Consider the following 14316-nt stretch of genomic DNA (forward strand, 5'->3'; position numbering starts at 1 on the left):
AAGACTGCAAGTACTGACTGTTTTCTCCTGCTCTCCCTTTAGATGCTAAACAGTGAAACACCTCATTTTGCTCTGTGGTGAACAACCCTATAGAACTCACGAATATTTTTCCAACATCCCTTTGCAAAACTTCAAATTAACTAGTGAGAACACAAATGAAAGCTTCTGCCTCCCATCTGTGACTTTTTTAGTCTCAGCTCTTCCTGCTTTCATTTTTCTTCAACTCATTTAGGTAATTCACCTTTTCCTTGTAATCATTATGTTAGCAAGGCAACCCAAAATATCTTGTAAGCATTTTCCAAACAGAGCACAGTCCATGTCTAAGGAAAACATACATAGAGACACAGAATTAAAGGTTTGGGATGAAGGAGTGTGTTTTAAGAATATGTCTGTATCTCTGGGGAGATGAATTGAATTGTCCTACAGACTGTATCTCTATGTAGGAAAAATGGACGTAAAAATTTCCTTTTCCTTTCAGCTCTATCATCTGCCTCTTGCTCGTAATTTTGATCCTGTGGCCTTTTCCTATTTTTCTTCTCTCAGCAGCATTACTAGATTCCCCTGAAAAGGCAACAATTTCATCTGTCTACAGTGATGGTCAATCTTGATTCAAACTTTAAAGTTTTACGGCCATTATGCAGCCCAAAATGAACTCCAGACAGCTATCAAAGCATGAAACCATTTTCTTCAACAATATTGTCTGGGCTGAAAACCTAATGATGTATCCAGCAGGAATACTCTAGAAAAAAAGAATATTGACTTTTTGAAGGTTCACTTTTAACCAGTTCTTCTCACCTGTGCTAAACCTCCAATCTCCTTGACGCAGACATAGAGCCTGAAGAGGTCCAAGGGCTTCTTGCCCACAGCTGGCAGGCTGGCCACAGGCGTGCCCCTCTCCTCCATGAACGTCAGGTATCGGTCCACCCACAGCTTGCGCTCCGGCTCATTTCCCAGCTCATAGACTTTAGTGATCTTCTCTCCAGTTGTGGTAGAGGAACTTGATTTCTAAATTGCAAGAAGAAAAGAAAAGAGTTGGGGGAAGGGTGGGAGGGGAAGGGAAAAGAAAGTAAGAAACTCACAACATTGAAAAAGAGAAGATGTCCAACAAACTAAAGCTATCACACAACAGTCAGGAATGAAGGCTACTAGTTCAGGCACAAACAGTACATTCTGTCCATATACAGAAAAGTCAGCTTTATAAATAAAGGGCCCAAACTCCCCATTCTCATATTTCTTTCACTGATCTGAACTTTGGATCCCAGAAGGCAAGTTTCCGATGTTGCCTCGAGTCATTTTAACAAGAGGTAGCTCTCACAGAGTGCTTCTCATCAACTTATCTCAAAGTGCTTTGCAAGCAACTATTTCAGTAAAATTAGAAACAAGTTTGTCCCACACAAGTTTAGAAACTCCTAAAACCAAACCCTCAAAGATGAGCTAGAAAACTTGAAAGTGATCCTCCAGAGCAGGAACTGCACAAAAATACCCTAAAGTGTGAATCATGGCAAACTAGTGCATGGAAAAGTAGTCCTCTCTCTGGAGTCATAAATGGTTATGCTTTATTACTACTTCACACCACTGGTGGCCAAAAAGCAAGACGAGCAAGAGTGCCTACAGTACAAGGAGATTGGTGGCAATACTCTTTGGGAACTGCCAATTAGCTGCCTGATCCAAAAAGGCTTTTAAGTAGCAACTACTCTTCTCCCTTGCTGGAGTACAGATGATATCCATCTCTGTTGTCCTACCTTGCAAGGGGAACGTGTGCTATGACCTGGGGAAAACCAAGGATGGACAGCAATCAGAGCTGAGACACCACCAGCAAAAGCAGAAGAGGTGGCAAGAGCAGAATTCCACCTCTGTGGCAAAAAGGCAGGGAGTGAACCTGCTTTTTCTCTTTTCTACCCCCTTTTTTTTTCTTTTTTTTTCCTCCTTAATGTAGAGACAGCAGAAAGCACTGAGGCTGCTACCCAAGCTAAAAATTCTCACCCTATCTTTTCTGTGCAATGTAACCCTGTGAGCTGGGCTCTGTGCCACGTGTGGACAGACCCTACACAAGCTGCCTCAGCTCTGAAAGCAGAGAGGGGCTGCTGCTACAGCAGGACAACCCTCCTACTTGCAGGAAGTGAACTGATTTGCTCAGCAGTGGAAGATGGGAGTGGTTCAGAATTAAACACAAGGGAAAAAGACTGACATAAAGCTTTGGAAAAGGAGCCAAATATGTGAAGGGAAACATATCCTTTATGTCTGTATAGTAAAAGCCTAAACTTTGTTGTTGATTGCAGTAGACACTTCTTAAAACTCATCTAGTCAATCACTTTTTCCCTCTTTTGCCTTTTCCTTACTTTGAACTGAAGACAGGCTATTGTCAAGTAAACAGAAACTCATTCCTAGTTGAACATCTCTAAAAAAGATCCTCACTGTACCTCACAGATGCTACAGAACCACTCACTTTGTCCATGTCCCCACACAGTGCTGAGGCCTGGCACTCAACACCATGAAAGAGGGATACAGCAGAGTAGAACCCCACTGCCAATGATTTCAAAAGCATTGCCACCATTCATCTTGCATGTTAGCCTGGAAAATATGACAGACTCTGTATCTCCTTCCAGCTATCAGCTGCAACTTGGTAAAACTGGAAAAGAGTCAGGAGAAAAGAAACATGAAGCCAAGGGGGGTGACCTAGCAGCTCCATGAGCCATTGCTGTTCTTTCCAGTGAACGGATATTAATTTTAATGAATAAATAGCCTCCTTTAAAGTCTTCTGCCTTGCTGACTCTGTAACTTCTTCACAGCAATCCTTCCTACAGACATATATGATTACATTTCTTAGCAATGAGGTGCATGCCTGAATTTACTTCAGCGAGACTCAGTTGTGTTACAACTCCTACTGAAGTGAGAGTCAGGGCTAAATTTGTTTTATTAATACTAAGTGGCTGGCAGGAAATACACTGACATGAATCCTGCAGATTATGCAAAGAAAGCACAAACTGGTTCTGTAATAGCAACCAACTTACTGACAGCATCACTTGCTATATATCTGGGTACTCAAGAAAATCAGTTTAACTCTTAGCAACAAATGCACTTTGTCAAAGTTTGGGAGGTTTTTTTTGGGTGGGTGGAAAGGGGGAAGTAGGGAAGTCACATTGCTACTAATTTGTTGTTGTGGTGAGCACCAGATACATGATCACACAGGCTTGAACAGCTGAATGAACTGGAACTACTCCACTACCTTTTGCAGTAAGTACAAAGTTACTTACTGCTCACCAGCATCAATTTTAATCTGACACTTAAGATGCACCAGAACTCTACAAAAATGAAGGTGGGAAATTCCAGCAGAAAATGTTCTATGTGCTTATATTCTAACATATGAGGCAACAAAATAGTTTCTATTTCACTTTTATGGTGAACCATGATTAAGAAAGTTCAGATTTAGCAGTTTCAGGGTTTCGGTTTTACATGTTAAGATTCACTTTTTCAAATCAGAATCAGAGCAGAAGGGAAACAGTTAAGAATTTTTCTTTCTGCATTTTTCTACTATACATCTCAAATGATGCTGCTTTTCAGCAGTGTGGCAGCGAGCTCTAAAATGACAGTATAATCTGAAAACTTTTCACAGCTTACAGAAGGTAAGAAGTGTTTCTTACTGTGTGAGCTTTCAGGTTGTCATGCTTTGTAAAATGGGTGCAATTTTCTTCTAAAATGAAATGTTAACTTAAGAAGAATGCACTGGAGGGAAGAATGCTATTCCTCAAGAGTAAAGATCTTTTTCTCTTCTCTATTTTTATAAAAGTAAATGGATAAAAATGACAGATGTGTGCAAGCTAGTCTATACACAAACAAACTTCAGTTTCACATGGGCAGGTTCAGCTGGAAGGCTAAATTTACCTATAAATATTAAATATTAACCCTTATAGAGCAAGGGTTTATAAGAGAAAGATCCAATTTTAAACTAAAATGAGCACATCCCAGGCAATGCTGGAAGGACACAGATCACGACCTTTCCTTTTGTTAAGTATGTTCTGATAAGTATGTTAAATATGAAGAATGCTAGTGCAGGCTTATGGCACATATATTTACTGATTTAGTTATATCCTACTCTGCCTGCAATCACCAGCACTCTTCCACATGATCCACTGGCAGTGTTTAAATGGGTGATTAAAAAAACTCCACCAAAGTATGTGGGTACCAAAGCCAATTCCCATACTGAATCTGTCGAAACCCATACTTTCTTCTCAATACACCTACCCACTATTAAAACTGTATTATCACCCTTGTATGGTGAGTCTGCAGAATCCTTCAGAGCAACATAAATTTATGTAGGAGTTATTTTCACATGAAAGGCAGTGGGTAGTTGCTTCTCTACATGTCTCTAAGGATCTATATTTATATAATTATCTACTGTTCCCTTCTCTGACTTCAGTGAAGAATTTGCCAATATTACACGTGTTACACAGGCCTCTTTTACTACAGAACAGAGTGTGCATACACAGGCAGCTAAAACTGCCAAAGTCCAATCCCTGGCAGAGGCTTGCAGAGGACACCTTCCTTTGTCAATATTTTCTCCTGAAGGACTCTGGAGAGCCCTCCCAGCTAGCAGCAGGGAGGTGTGGTACTGTTCAGGTGTGTTCACTGTCATGTTCCTGGGTACCTATGGACAGTTAACAGCATTTTATGGGGGTTTTGTACCCTACTGTTTTACTCATGTTGCAGTGACCCTGCATAGTTTACACCCACACTTGAAATGTCTCTTCTGAAGAATTTTAGAACTATCTCACTACTGTCAGGGATGCACATTATATGCAAAACTGGCAGAGCACAAGTGTCCTTTTCCTGACAAACCCAAGGAAGCCTCAAAACCTAACGTTCATCAGTTCTTTCTCCCCATTTTCTCATGCCTCACTTCCACATAAAACAGCTGAAAGAGAGGCTCCACTTAGTAGGATCACAGGGATACCTTGAAGTGAATCAGAGACCATTCAGCCCTGCTTTTATTCTCTACTGGAATGGACAAGTTGTAGCACATGAAACAGCTTTGGGATTTAATGAACCAATTCAGGCTGTTTTCAAGTGTAACGAAATGCCTGCAATCAATCGTTCCAGTCTATGTCAGGCTGCTGCTGAAGTCGATGAAGTTATCCAATCCACTAGTCTTCATAGGTAAAAAGGAATCAGCTCATTTGCAGCATTTATTTTTCTATCATTCCAAAGCTCTGTATTTATCCATGTCTAACTGAAGCTTTTGGAGAGAAGGACATTCAGAAGAAATTGAAAGCACAAACTTTCTTCATTTATTTTTTCCAATGTTATACTCTGTCAATAAGCTATACTTTATTTACACGAAAAAAAAAAATAAAATCTCCATGTATGTTCATGATGACACCAGGATTTCCTATGCAGTTTATGCAATGAGCTCTGGAATACATTCTTGTTTGGTTGCAGAGGAAGCATTTGATGTGTTAGAGAGCCCGTGCAATGACTCTTCTTTCCTCCAGAAAACTGCCCAAACAAGCAATACCCCAAACATCACTACAAAGAAAACTAACAGAATTTTTGGTGTCACCCTTTCACAAATGTTTTTAAGAAAAAGATGAGACCTTGTGGGAACAAGTAACATCAGCTGCCTTCTGAGACTCAAAGTTGCTGTCAAATCAATATCCAAAGATATAAGTGGTGCATTTCATGCCATGCTGGCCCCTTGTTCAAGGGATTCTGTAAACGTCTGGGTTTTGGATGGTTAGATCTCTTCCCCTCTGACTGGCCTTCCCCTGTTTGCCCTAAGACATACTCTTTAACATACCACTTTGTAAAAATTGTTATCAAAGAATTATTGCTAATTTAAGTGCACTTCAACACTGGGGAAAACCCCCTTTATATTCTGCACAAGAATATGTTACATTATTTTTCTACAGAGAAATTATGATCATTTCTACTTTTGATAAAAAGAAGTAAGAGAGGAACAACGTATCTATTTCTAATTATTAAAAAAAAACAAAACAAAACAAAGCAAAAATGACCAGATGGACATTTGCTCCCCATAGATCATATCATCTTAGGTCTCCATTCTCTTTTCTACATATGTATATAGATTTTCTATGTGTGTGCATATATATAGATAGAAAGATGATGAAATTTGGTTCTAGCACCACACATCTCTCTCAGGTTCTTCTTTATAACCTGTATGAGACTGATTAAACATTACTCATCTGAAAAATAGTTTTCTAAAAATGTACATGCATCAGGATCTTTTTTCAGCTCACAGTCTGGGTTATTTCAAAATAACCAAATGAAGCAAATTAGAAACAATTTTGGTTTAGACTCTGCCTTGACAGCCTAATGGCTGTATTTTCAAATACACAATTCAAAATTAAAAATGTTTCATAACTATAAATGGCAACTTTTTTGTGGTGCTGAGTCTATAATTTAACTTTTGATGAGTATTAGTTTCAATAGGGGAGAAGATTTCTCATTTTGTTTTGTTTTTTTTTCCTTTGTTCTTTTTCCCCCTAAATAATCCTAGTAAAGACAAGTGCAGCAACCAGAGTGAAGTCAGTTGTGTGAAGGAGTTTGGGCCCAGGAACAAAAATAGAATTGTTCTTAACAACACAGTCGGCATGCTTGGAAGCTGATGCATTACAGGAAGGATGCTTTCTTCACAACAACTGCTGTTTTACCAGACAGCACACTTGCATGATGCACACAATTTTACTCTTTCTTATTTCAAAGTACTGTTGGGACAAATTTTGCCCTTGGATAAGCATGCTCAGGCCCCACTGAAGCCAGGCAGTGGAACTTACAGTCATGTGTCCGAGAGCAGAATTTGTACCCAGTGTTATAAAGAAAGAAAACTGTTTAGTGGATAAATAATAAAGTAAAGGAATTTACAAAGCAAACAAGCAAGCATTAAAATATAATTAATTACAAAAATAAACAAAAACCAAAATAACCAGAGCCACTTACAGGGCTTGATGGAGTCTTTGGCCAGCCTGGGCTGCTAATGCTATCACTTTCATCTCCATGAAATGAGGAGATGCTAGCAGAGCTTGGGGACATTGGGGAAGGGACTGGCAGGTTGCCTGGGGTTGGGGGCTGAGAAATACCCTGAGAGCTGTAGCTATCCTGTGGTAGAGGAATACAAAAAAAAAAATATGACAAAGGCAGGGCAAACTTTATTAAAAACAAAAAAAAATATACATCCAGTTTAACAGACCGACCAATTTTTATATATAAAATATATATAAACAGAGAGACACATACAGAAAACACACACATATATAAATATATATATATATATATATATATATATATATAAAAGGTATTAAAACAACATCGTTAATTAGTATAATTTGGAAAGTTTGCTGGATGCTTGGCTAAAGTCACTAAGCCACCATGCTTACTTCAAGCTCACATGAAATGCTAAGCATGGGTTTCCCATAATGAAAGAAAGAAACAAAAACAAGCCATTCACCTTATTTAATCAAATAAGGCAGGAAAGCAAAATATTAAAGTATGTTGCTGCTGCGGCCAAAACAGAAGCTATAACTGAAGGCAGAGAAAAATGGCTGCAAGGATTGAAACCAGGCAAGACACTTCTTTCCCACCCACCTGGCACAGCCAAATGCCCACGCAACTTTTGGCTTGGGATGCTTTGCCCCCGCAAGTTAAAATGCCGTAAGAACTAGTAACTTTCAGATCCACACAATGAAGAAAATAAAAGAAAAAAAAAGAAACAACAAAAAAGAAGAAACAAATAGATTGCACGTGAATGGAAAGGCATGCAGGAAAGAACAGAAGTGGGCAGGCCAAAACCAGGAGATGAAGGACAACACAGCCGACTTCTGCGGGCAGAACCAACACCACGTGCGGAAGGTGGTAAATACCTTTGACTTGCTCTCGGGTTGGGGGGCTCCTTCTTCTTTGCCATCTGCTTTGAGAGGAAGGGGAAGTTTGGACTCACCAGGTGTCATCATATCTGCAAGACCCATAGGTGCTAATCGAAAACAGGAGAAACAGTTAAGCATGACTATGTTTGGCTCCATAGGAAAAAACACGCCTCCTGCTGCATGGTTGTGGCGCCACGTGGAGGAGAGGTTTTCCCACGTCTGTCCTGTTACTCTAGCATCCAGAAACCTGGAAACCTCTTCAGTTCAAGTGAGGAAAAAAAGGAGAAGGAACAGGAAGAGAATACAAGCACCATGTAACAACAACCATCCCTTAACAGAATAGAATTCATTCTTCATGCTGCTGGTGCTTTTCAACTGTCCCTGCATTTGACCACAACATTTTAACAAAATAATTCTGTTTTAATTACTGCACTCTCCCTTTAGCAATAGATAAACGTAAATGAAAACAATGCACGTTCTCCTTGCCATGCTGAATCCAAGAAAAAAATCTGTATTTTCCAATTACATCTGTATTAAGGCTGGTGTCCAGCAGATAATTCCTGCCCCTACCGACTTCAGTATGAATGGCTCAGCCACTGTGAGCCTTAACTACAGAATTACAAGCTGTAAACCGTGCTCTGTTGGAGAACCAGCACTCAGCTTCTTCCTCCTGCCAAAACGAGGTGGGACTATAACGAACACATAAATGTCTTTCTCTGATAATGGCATGCAGTTGCTTCCCAGGGGTGCAAGGAGTTTAAGGGGTTTTTTTTATTTGAAGATGCAAGTGCCAAGTATAGTATTATTGCTGCAGAGCTGCTGGGTTCCTGGTTCCTCGATTTCTAGAAAGATGCAAGAAGAAACATTCAGACAAATAGACAGAAAATACTGGGCAGAGCAGATGCTAGGAGGTGCCATGACACTGAATCAACGCAAATAACCAGAAAACAGCAGCAAAACACCAGGTGATTGTTTGCCTGCTGAAAACCATGTGCACAGCATTTGTGAAAGACTGGATTACCTTCCCTTCCTCTCTTTCTAATCCCCCTCATGCCCTTCTTTCAAAGGATATGAGGTAAGAAAAATACAGGATAGCCTAAAAGACAATAAAAAAGAAAAAAAAATCCCGCATGTAAAATGCAAGAACCAATAAAGCATCCCTGTCTTTACCAGAGTAGTGTGGCTCTCGCAAAATGACAGTGCTGGCTTGCACCAGGCAGCAGGCACACTGCACAGCGAGCCAAAGATAGGAGGGGGAAAAGAAGCTTTAAAAATACTTCACAGATTGCCCACTACAAAATGATTATTGCACATATTCATGTATTACTATGTTTTAGAAAATAATTAGTTTTAATTACAGCAGTGAGAGCATGAGCAGGACTCTAGCGAATACGCTGGCAAGCTTTGCAGTGCTAATTTGCTAATATCTTTAGCATCACTGCAGGTTGAGACTCTGGCTCTGCCAAAAAAACCTACCCAGCCATGTGCCATGTGAGTTTACAACTGTATGCTCAATATTCAGCTTTGAACTGCCCGTGTTTTTCATGGGCACATTTTCTTGTTTTTTTCAAAGCACATTTGAAGCCCAATCAAGCCCTTAAAGTCATCACAACACATAAATCATAATTGAGATTTAAAAAAAAAAAAAAAACTTGCAATACTTCAGACTTCAAGAATTGGAACAAAAAGCCTTTTACAAGTGATGCAGCTGCACAGAAAAATCTATTTGAATCAGCTAAAAATGCTGTTATTTTTATGTATGTGTGTGAAATCTCAACAAAACAGCCAGTCAACATGCTACTGGGAAGTCAGCATCCACTAAGCATCTGATTTGTATGCATTTTGCCCTTATACTCTGCTTGAGGAGCGGGGGCAGCTTGTGACCATTCTCAAGTGAAGGATGGCAGCCTAACACGTCCTAGTTTTGAATTTGCATTTTAAAAAATGGTTATTTTTCTTTCAGAAAGTTAAAAAAATATATGTACAAAATGGTCAAAAAAATGTCACAGTGTGGTTTCAAACTGGGATGGAGGACTGCTATACAAAATCCATTTTAACAGTTAACACATTTCATGCTGTGAAGGTGCTAAAAAAGAAGTCTTGGGTTTTAGCTTTGAAGCAAGCAAAGCTGACCCTTCCCCTGTAAAGCAATTTTAGAGAGGTCAAACAAAGCCAAGTTAATGATAACGCTTCTTCACCAGAATTCTGCATAGCTAAGTCCTCTGCTGGTATCTCACTTTTATCTAGTTGGCACATTATACTTCTCTTACAAAGAATTTAAAAGTTGTGTCCACTTCTGGTAGCCCTGTTTCCATTAGAACTCCCTTATGGAATCTCTGTTTCAGAGGGGTTTAAGTTAACACCTCGTATAAAAGGCTACCAACTCCAGTCTGCATTCTGACTCCACTAGTCATGCTTAGAAATGTAAAAATACAACTTCATTTTGGCTTCTGACTATTTCTTCTTGGCATATACAAATATAACTATGAGGAATTGGACACAATTATGAAACAAATAAGAAAATTACCCAAATTCTGTTTCACTTTTTGTTCTAAATGACTTACTTCATCTACATTCTTTCTTCGTACCTCTAAGAGAAGAACTGCAAGCATTTTACTGCAAACTGCAAGGTTGTCTGTATTCCCTATAGCTTTTACCCAAGATGTTTCCACAGCTATTTTTCTATCTGCTGTTGAAACGCTGTTTCGTAACTCCTTGCAAACACACTCTCCAGCGATTTGTGAGAAGACATTCTTGCACTTTTTCTAGCTAAGCGGTACAGCGAGAACATTGTTTTGACCCTTTCTGAGCAGTGAAATACTGTTATTGTCACGAAACTGCTAAAATAAGACACAGTCTCTTTCTACACAGGTACTAATAATTCTGCCTGTGAAGTGCAGACCAAAGGAGAAAACATTGTAGAGAGGAGGATAACAGGGAAATCTTGACTCAAGAAGTGTTGCGGCGTACTGTGAATAGGTTTCAAGTACTAGCCTCTGGCTTATAAGAATTTAAGAGCTCGAATGATTTCAAAAAGCAAGTATAGGTCAAGGTCCTGAATTAGCTATTCCACACTGAATTTAATGTACTCAAAGGCAGATATTGACATGAGTAAAACTGCAGCAAAGAATTCTTTTTTTGCTAAAGGCTGCTCTACCAGTCCCAGAAGATGATGAAATACTGTAGAAGCAGCAATATACAAACATTGTTTTTCTCTTTATTGCTAGTGTGATAACAAATCATGCTCTACAAAACAGAATACTCCCTCCTCTCTCCCTTGTAATGTAATACATTCCTCACTCCCTTCCAACCCTAGCACTCTCCCTCTGCGATGAAAGAGAGGCGAAAGCAAAGGCAGTGAATTAGTGACTGTGGAGTTGATGAGAGGATCCCCACTGCTTTGATACCCACTGAATAAACAGAAGAGGGACAACAGCACTGCCCAGTGTCCTGCCATGAATGACCCTCCAGCTCTGGGCACAAGTGCAGCCAAAGGTGGTTGGGGACCTTATCTGAAAAGGATGAGGGAGCCACCAGGGATCTCAGTGCCACATTGCCTTTCTGCTGACAAGTCTTATGGAATGACAAGTACAAGCAGTTTGGGATGTGGGCATTTCTATGCCAGGTGCTGCCTTGATTTACAGTCACACAGTTTGGAGTATAGGTGATGGGACATTTCAGCTGTTACCACCTACTGACAACCTCCAGAAAGTTTGTCTAAATGTGCATTAATAGCTCCTACAAAGATATGCATTACAGTAAAAATACCCCTGAAATAAATCGAGATATTCATTTTTCAGAAAAATGCAGCCATGCTGCAAAACAGAAAAATCCAAATAAAGTTTCTAAAAAATATTTCACCTGCATAAGTATAATTGCTTTTCCTGTTAGAGGTTCATCCAAATAAACACCAAGTCAAATATATAGCATATGAATGATATTTAGTATTAAAGAGTGTCCCTTTAATTCCCTTAGTGCAAATAATTTTTCCTGGAATTTCACATTTTATGTAAAATATTATGATGTTGAAAGTTAATTGGGAGTAACAATTCCCGAAAAAGAAAGGTTTCAGTGAGACAGAGGTACTGAAAAAAGGAAAGTATTCTTAAGCAGTGAGGGAATTAATGCCTTTTTATTGGTTTGTTTATCTCCAGAGATAGCAGAGATTGTGAATGCCAGTTTCTCTGCAAGAACAATATGGATACCTGAGAGATATAAACTTCATATTGCTTCTTTTTAAAGATAATTTTCACTAGAATTAACAAAGCTAACAGCATGAGCTATATTGGGGGCTGTAAATTTCCTGTTTATTATATGCATTTTTAAAGCTGGAATTTGAAAAAATAGGGGGGGAAAGTCTAAAATATATATGGGTAATGTGAATTCATACAATAAAAGGACAGCAGCAGTTTTACAATTTTTCTGAATGGCAGTTTGTTCCATAATTGTGAAGGGATTCTGACACCTTTTTCCTGAAGCTTTTGTTATTGTTATGGACGGAATACTCTATTAGAAGAATCTGTCTTCTTTGATCTTGTAATTTCTGTGTTCCTAAACCACTCTGCATCAGCAGAAGCTGGTGATCTGCTGTTTGATCCACAGTCACTGCTGAAGTATCAGGATGCATAACTGCAGCACGATTTTCCTTTCATTTGTGACATTAATTAAAAAAAACTAAAGACAAAAGGATCAACTGGTAATGAGGAGTTATAAACACTACTAAAACTGGGTGACAAAACCAGTGTTAGACATAGCTGTCTAAGCTCCAACACCATATGAAAACAATTACATCAGTTATCAGCAGTCTTCTCCTATTTTAGAGCAAAACCTGAAAGTGCATTTTATTGAAATGAAAGACCTGCCTTCCTCCCTCACAACAGGCAACAAAACTGCCCCCTTCAAAACCCAGACAATGAAGAAACTGACTCCTTATTGCTCACCTTAGGCTTTCACTGGCCTCTACCTGAAACCACAGCTGTTGGTGCTCAGTGTATGTGCAAATTAACCAATGCCTTCACTCCAGCAGAAGCCTCTCAGCTGCACCTGGTTTTGGCCCTCCACATTGACTGACCCCTGGTTTATCTGACAGATGTGTGATTTTATGGGGCAGGGAGGAAGGGGAAGCTAAGGAGCCACGTGACTGAATTGGTCTTACTGCTACAGAAAATCCTCTTTTCAAGCTCCTAAAAAGGTACCACCTATAGGTTCTCCACCTCATCAAATAGAGGGCCAGAGCTGTCCTTAAAGTGCACCCCCAGCTGAAGAAATGATAATTAAAAGTACTGTTATTTACACTTGTCTTAAGCTTCCATTTTTTTTGACCCAAGCAGAAGGATGAGTTTGGATAGGGAGAAATTAAGCATTCCCAAAGCACTTGCACTCAGCAATGTATTCACCCCCAATTTTCTCTTTCTGGTGTTGTGTGTGTCCATCTCCTCCACAACAGTGTCTCCTGGACGCCTGTAAAGCAATTCTAGCTGTGTGTCTGCTCCCACACAGACTGAGAGAGGTGCACTGAACTCCTCCAGCTCATCTCATACTTACTTTCCATTGGGTAATCTCTGAATTAATAAAACTGGAACAAAAGAAAACCTCACAAATGCACTGGCAGAAAAAACCCTGATAAATGTTTAAATTATTAAAAATCCAATATTTCAGAATGCATAACACAATAAAAAGAGTATGACTACCCCATACAAAAGACTGCTAGGATAAATGGTCTTGCATTGAACAGATTTCCACTGTATGAAATAACGAATGGCTGAATTATCTGAACAAAAAAACCTCTGTGAATCTTCCTTTAAACTGGTTATTCCTTAGGAATACATAAATCTTCTTAGGCAGGGCACTCTGCCATCTGTTTGCTGTTGGTTATTTTTGCAGCTCTGGGGGCCAACGGAAAAGGGTGGAAAAATTACTTCTGCTAATAGCAAAACAGAATTTATAGCACAGTTTCAATGCTCAGAAGTAATTTTATTTCAGCAAGCCAGACAAAACACATAACTACACAAACAAAGCATAATATTACCTGGGACAGCTCTGGTGGGGAAAAAGCAAGCTATTATCTAATGCTCTTTTCAATAGCTTGTCCCTCTTTATCCAGATGGTGCAGTGTGCTGTCTGGGCTAGCCAAAAGCTTCCAGGCCAGAACTGGAAAAAGCCTTTTTTTGGGTTTTTTTTTTTTTTTTTTTTTTTTTTTTAATTTGTAATTTCTCTCTCTCTTTTTAAAAAAATCTTACTGATTAGCAACTTCCTTTCTTCTGCTAACCAAAATGGCAACAATGTTCTTGAAATATAAGACACTGTTCAGTGTCTCAGCAGCTCTTATGTAGGGGAAAGGAACTCTGGACGTACTAGACACTAGCATCTCACTGTGGCTATTTTCTTCCAAAGACACTGGAACATATAGAATTGACAGGGAGAAAAGACAGCAAAAGAT

The 14316-nt window shown here is 39.3% G+C and overlaps 1 protein-coding gene across 6 annotated transcripts in view; it reads right to left on the bottom strand.

Moving 5' to 3' along the window:
* ARID1B (AT-rich interaction domain 1B) overlaps nucleotides 1-14316 on the bottom strand; it is a 326525-nt gene that overhangs the window by 26302 nt on the left and 285907 nt on the right. For all 6 annotated transcript variants that reach the window (XM_059841926.1, XM_059841925.1, XM_059841924.1 and 3 more), the window contains 3 exons: nucleotides 7875-7984; nucleotides 6955-7113; nucleotides 796-1005 (listed from right to left, as the gene is read on the bottom strand). In XM_059841926.1, coding sequence (XP_059697909.1) covers nucleotides 796-1005; nucleotides 6955-7113; nucleotides 7875-7984 — 479 coding nt within the window. The remainder of the gene's footprint in view (nucleotides 1-795; nucleotides 1006-6954; nucleotides 7114-7874; nucleotides 7985-14316) is intronic.

The sequence above is a fragment of the Haemorhous mexicanus genome, chromosome 3, assembly GCF_027477595.1.
Source record: "Haemorhous mexicanus isolate bHaeMex1 chromosome 3, bHaeMex1.pri, whole genome shotgun sequence".
NCBI lineage: Eukaryota > Metazoa > Chordata > Aves > Passeriformes > Fringillidae > Haemorhous > Haemorhous mexicanus.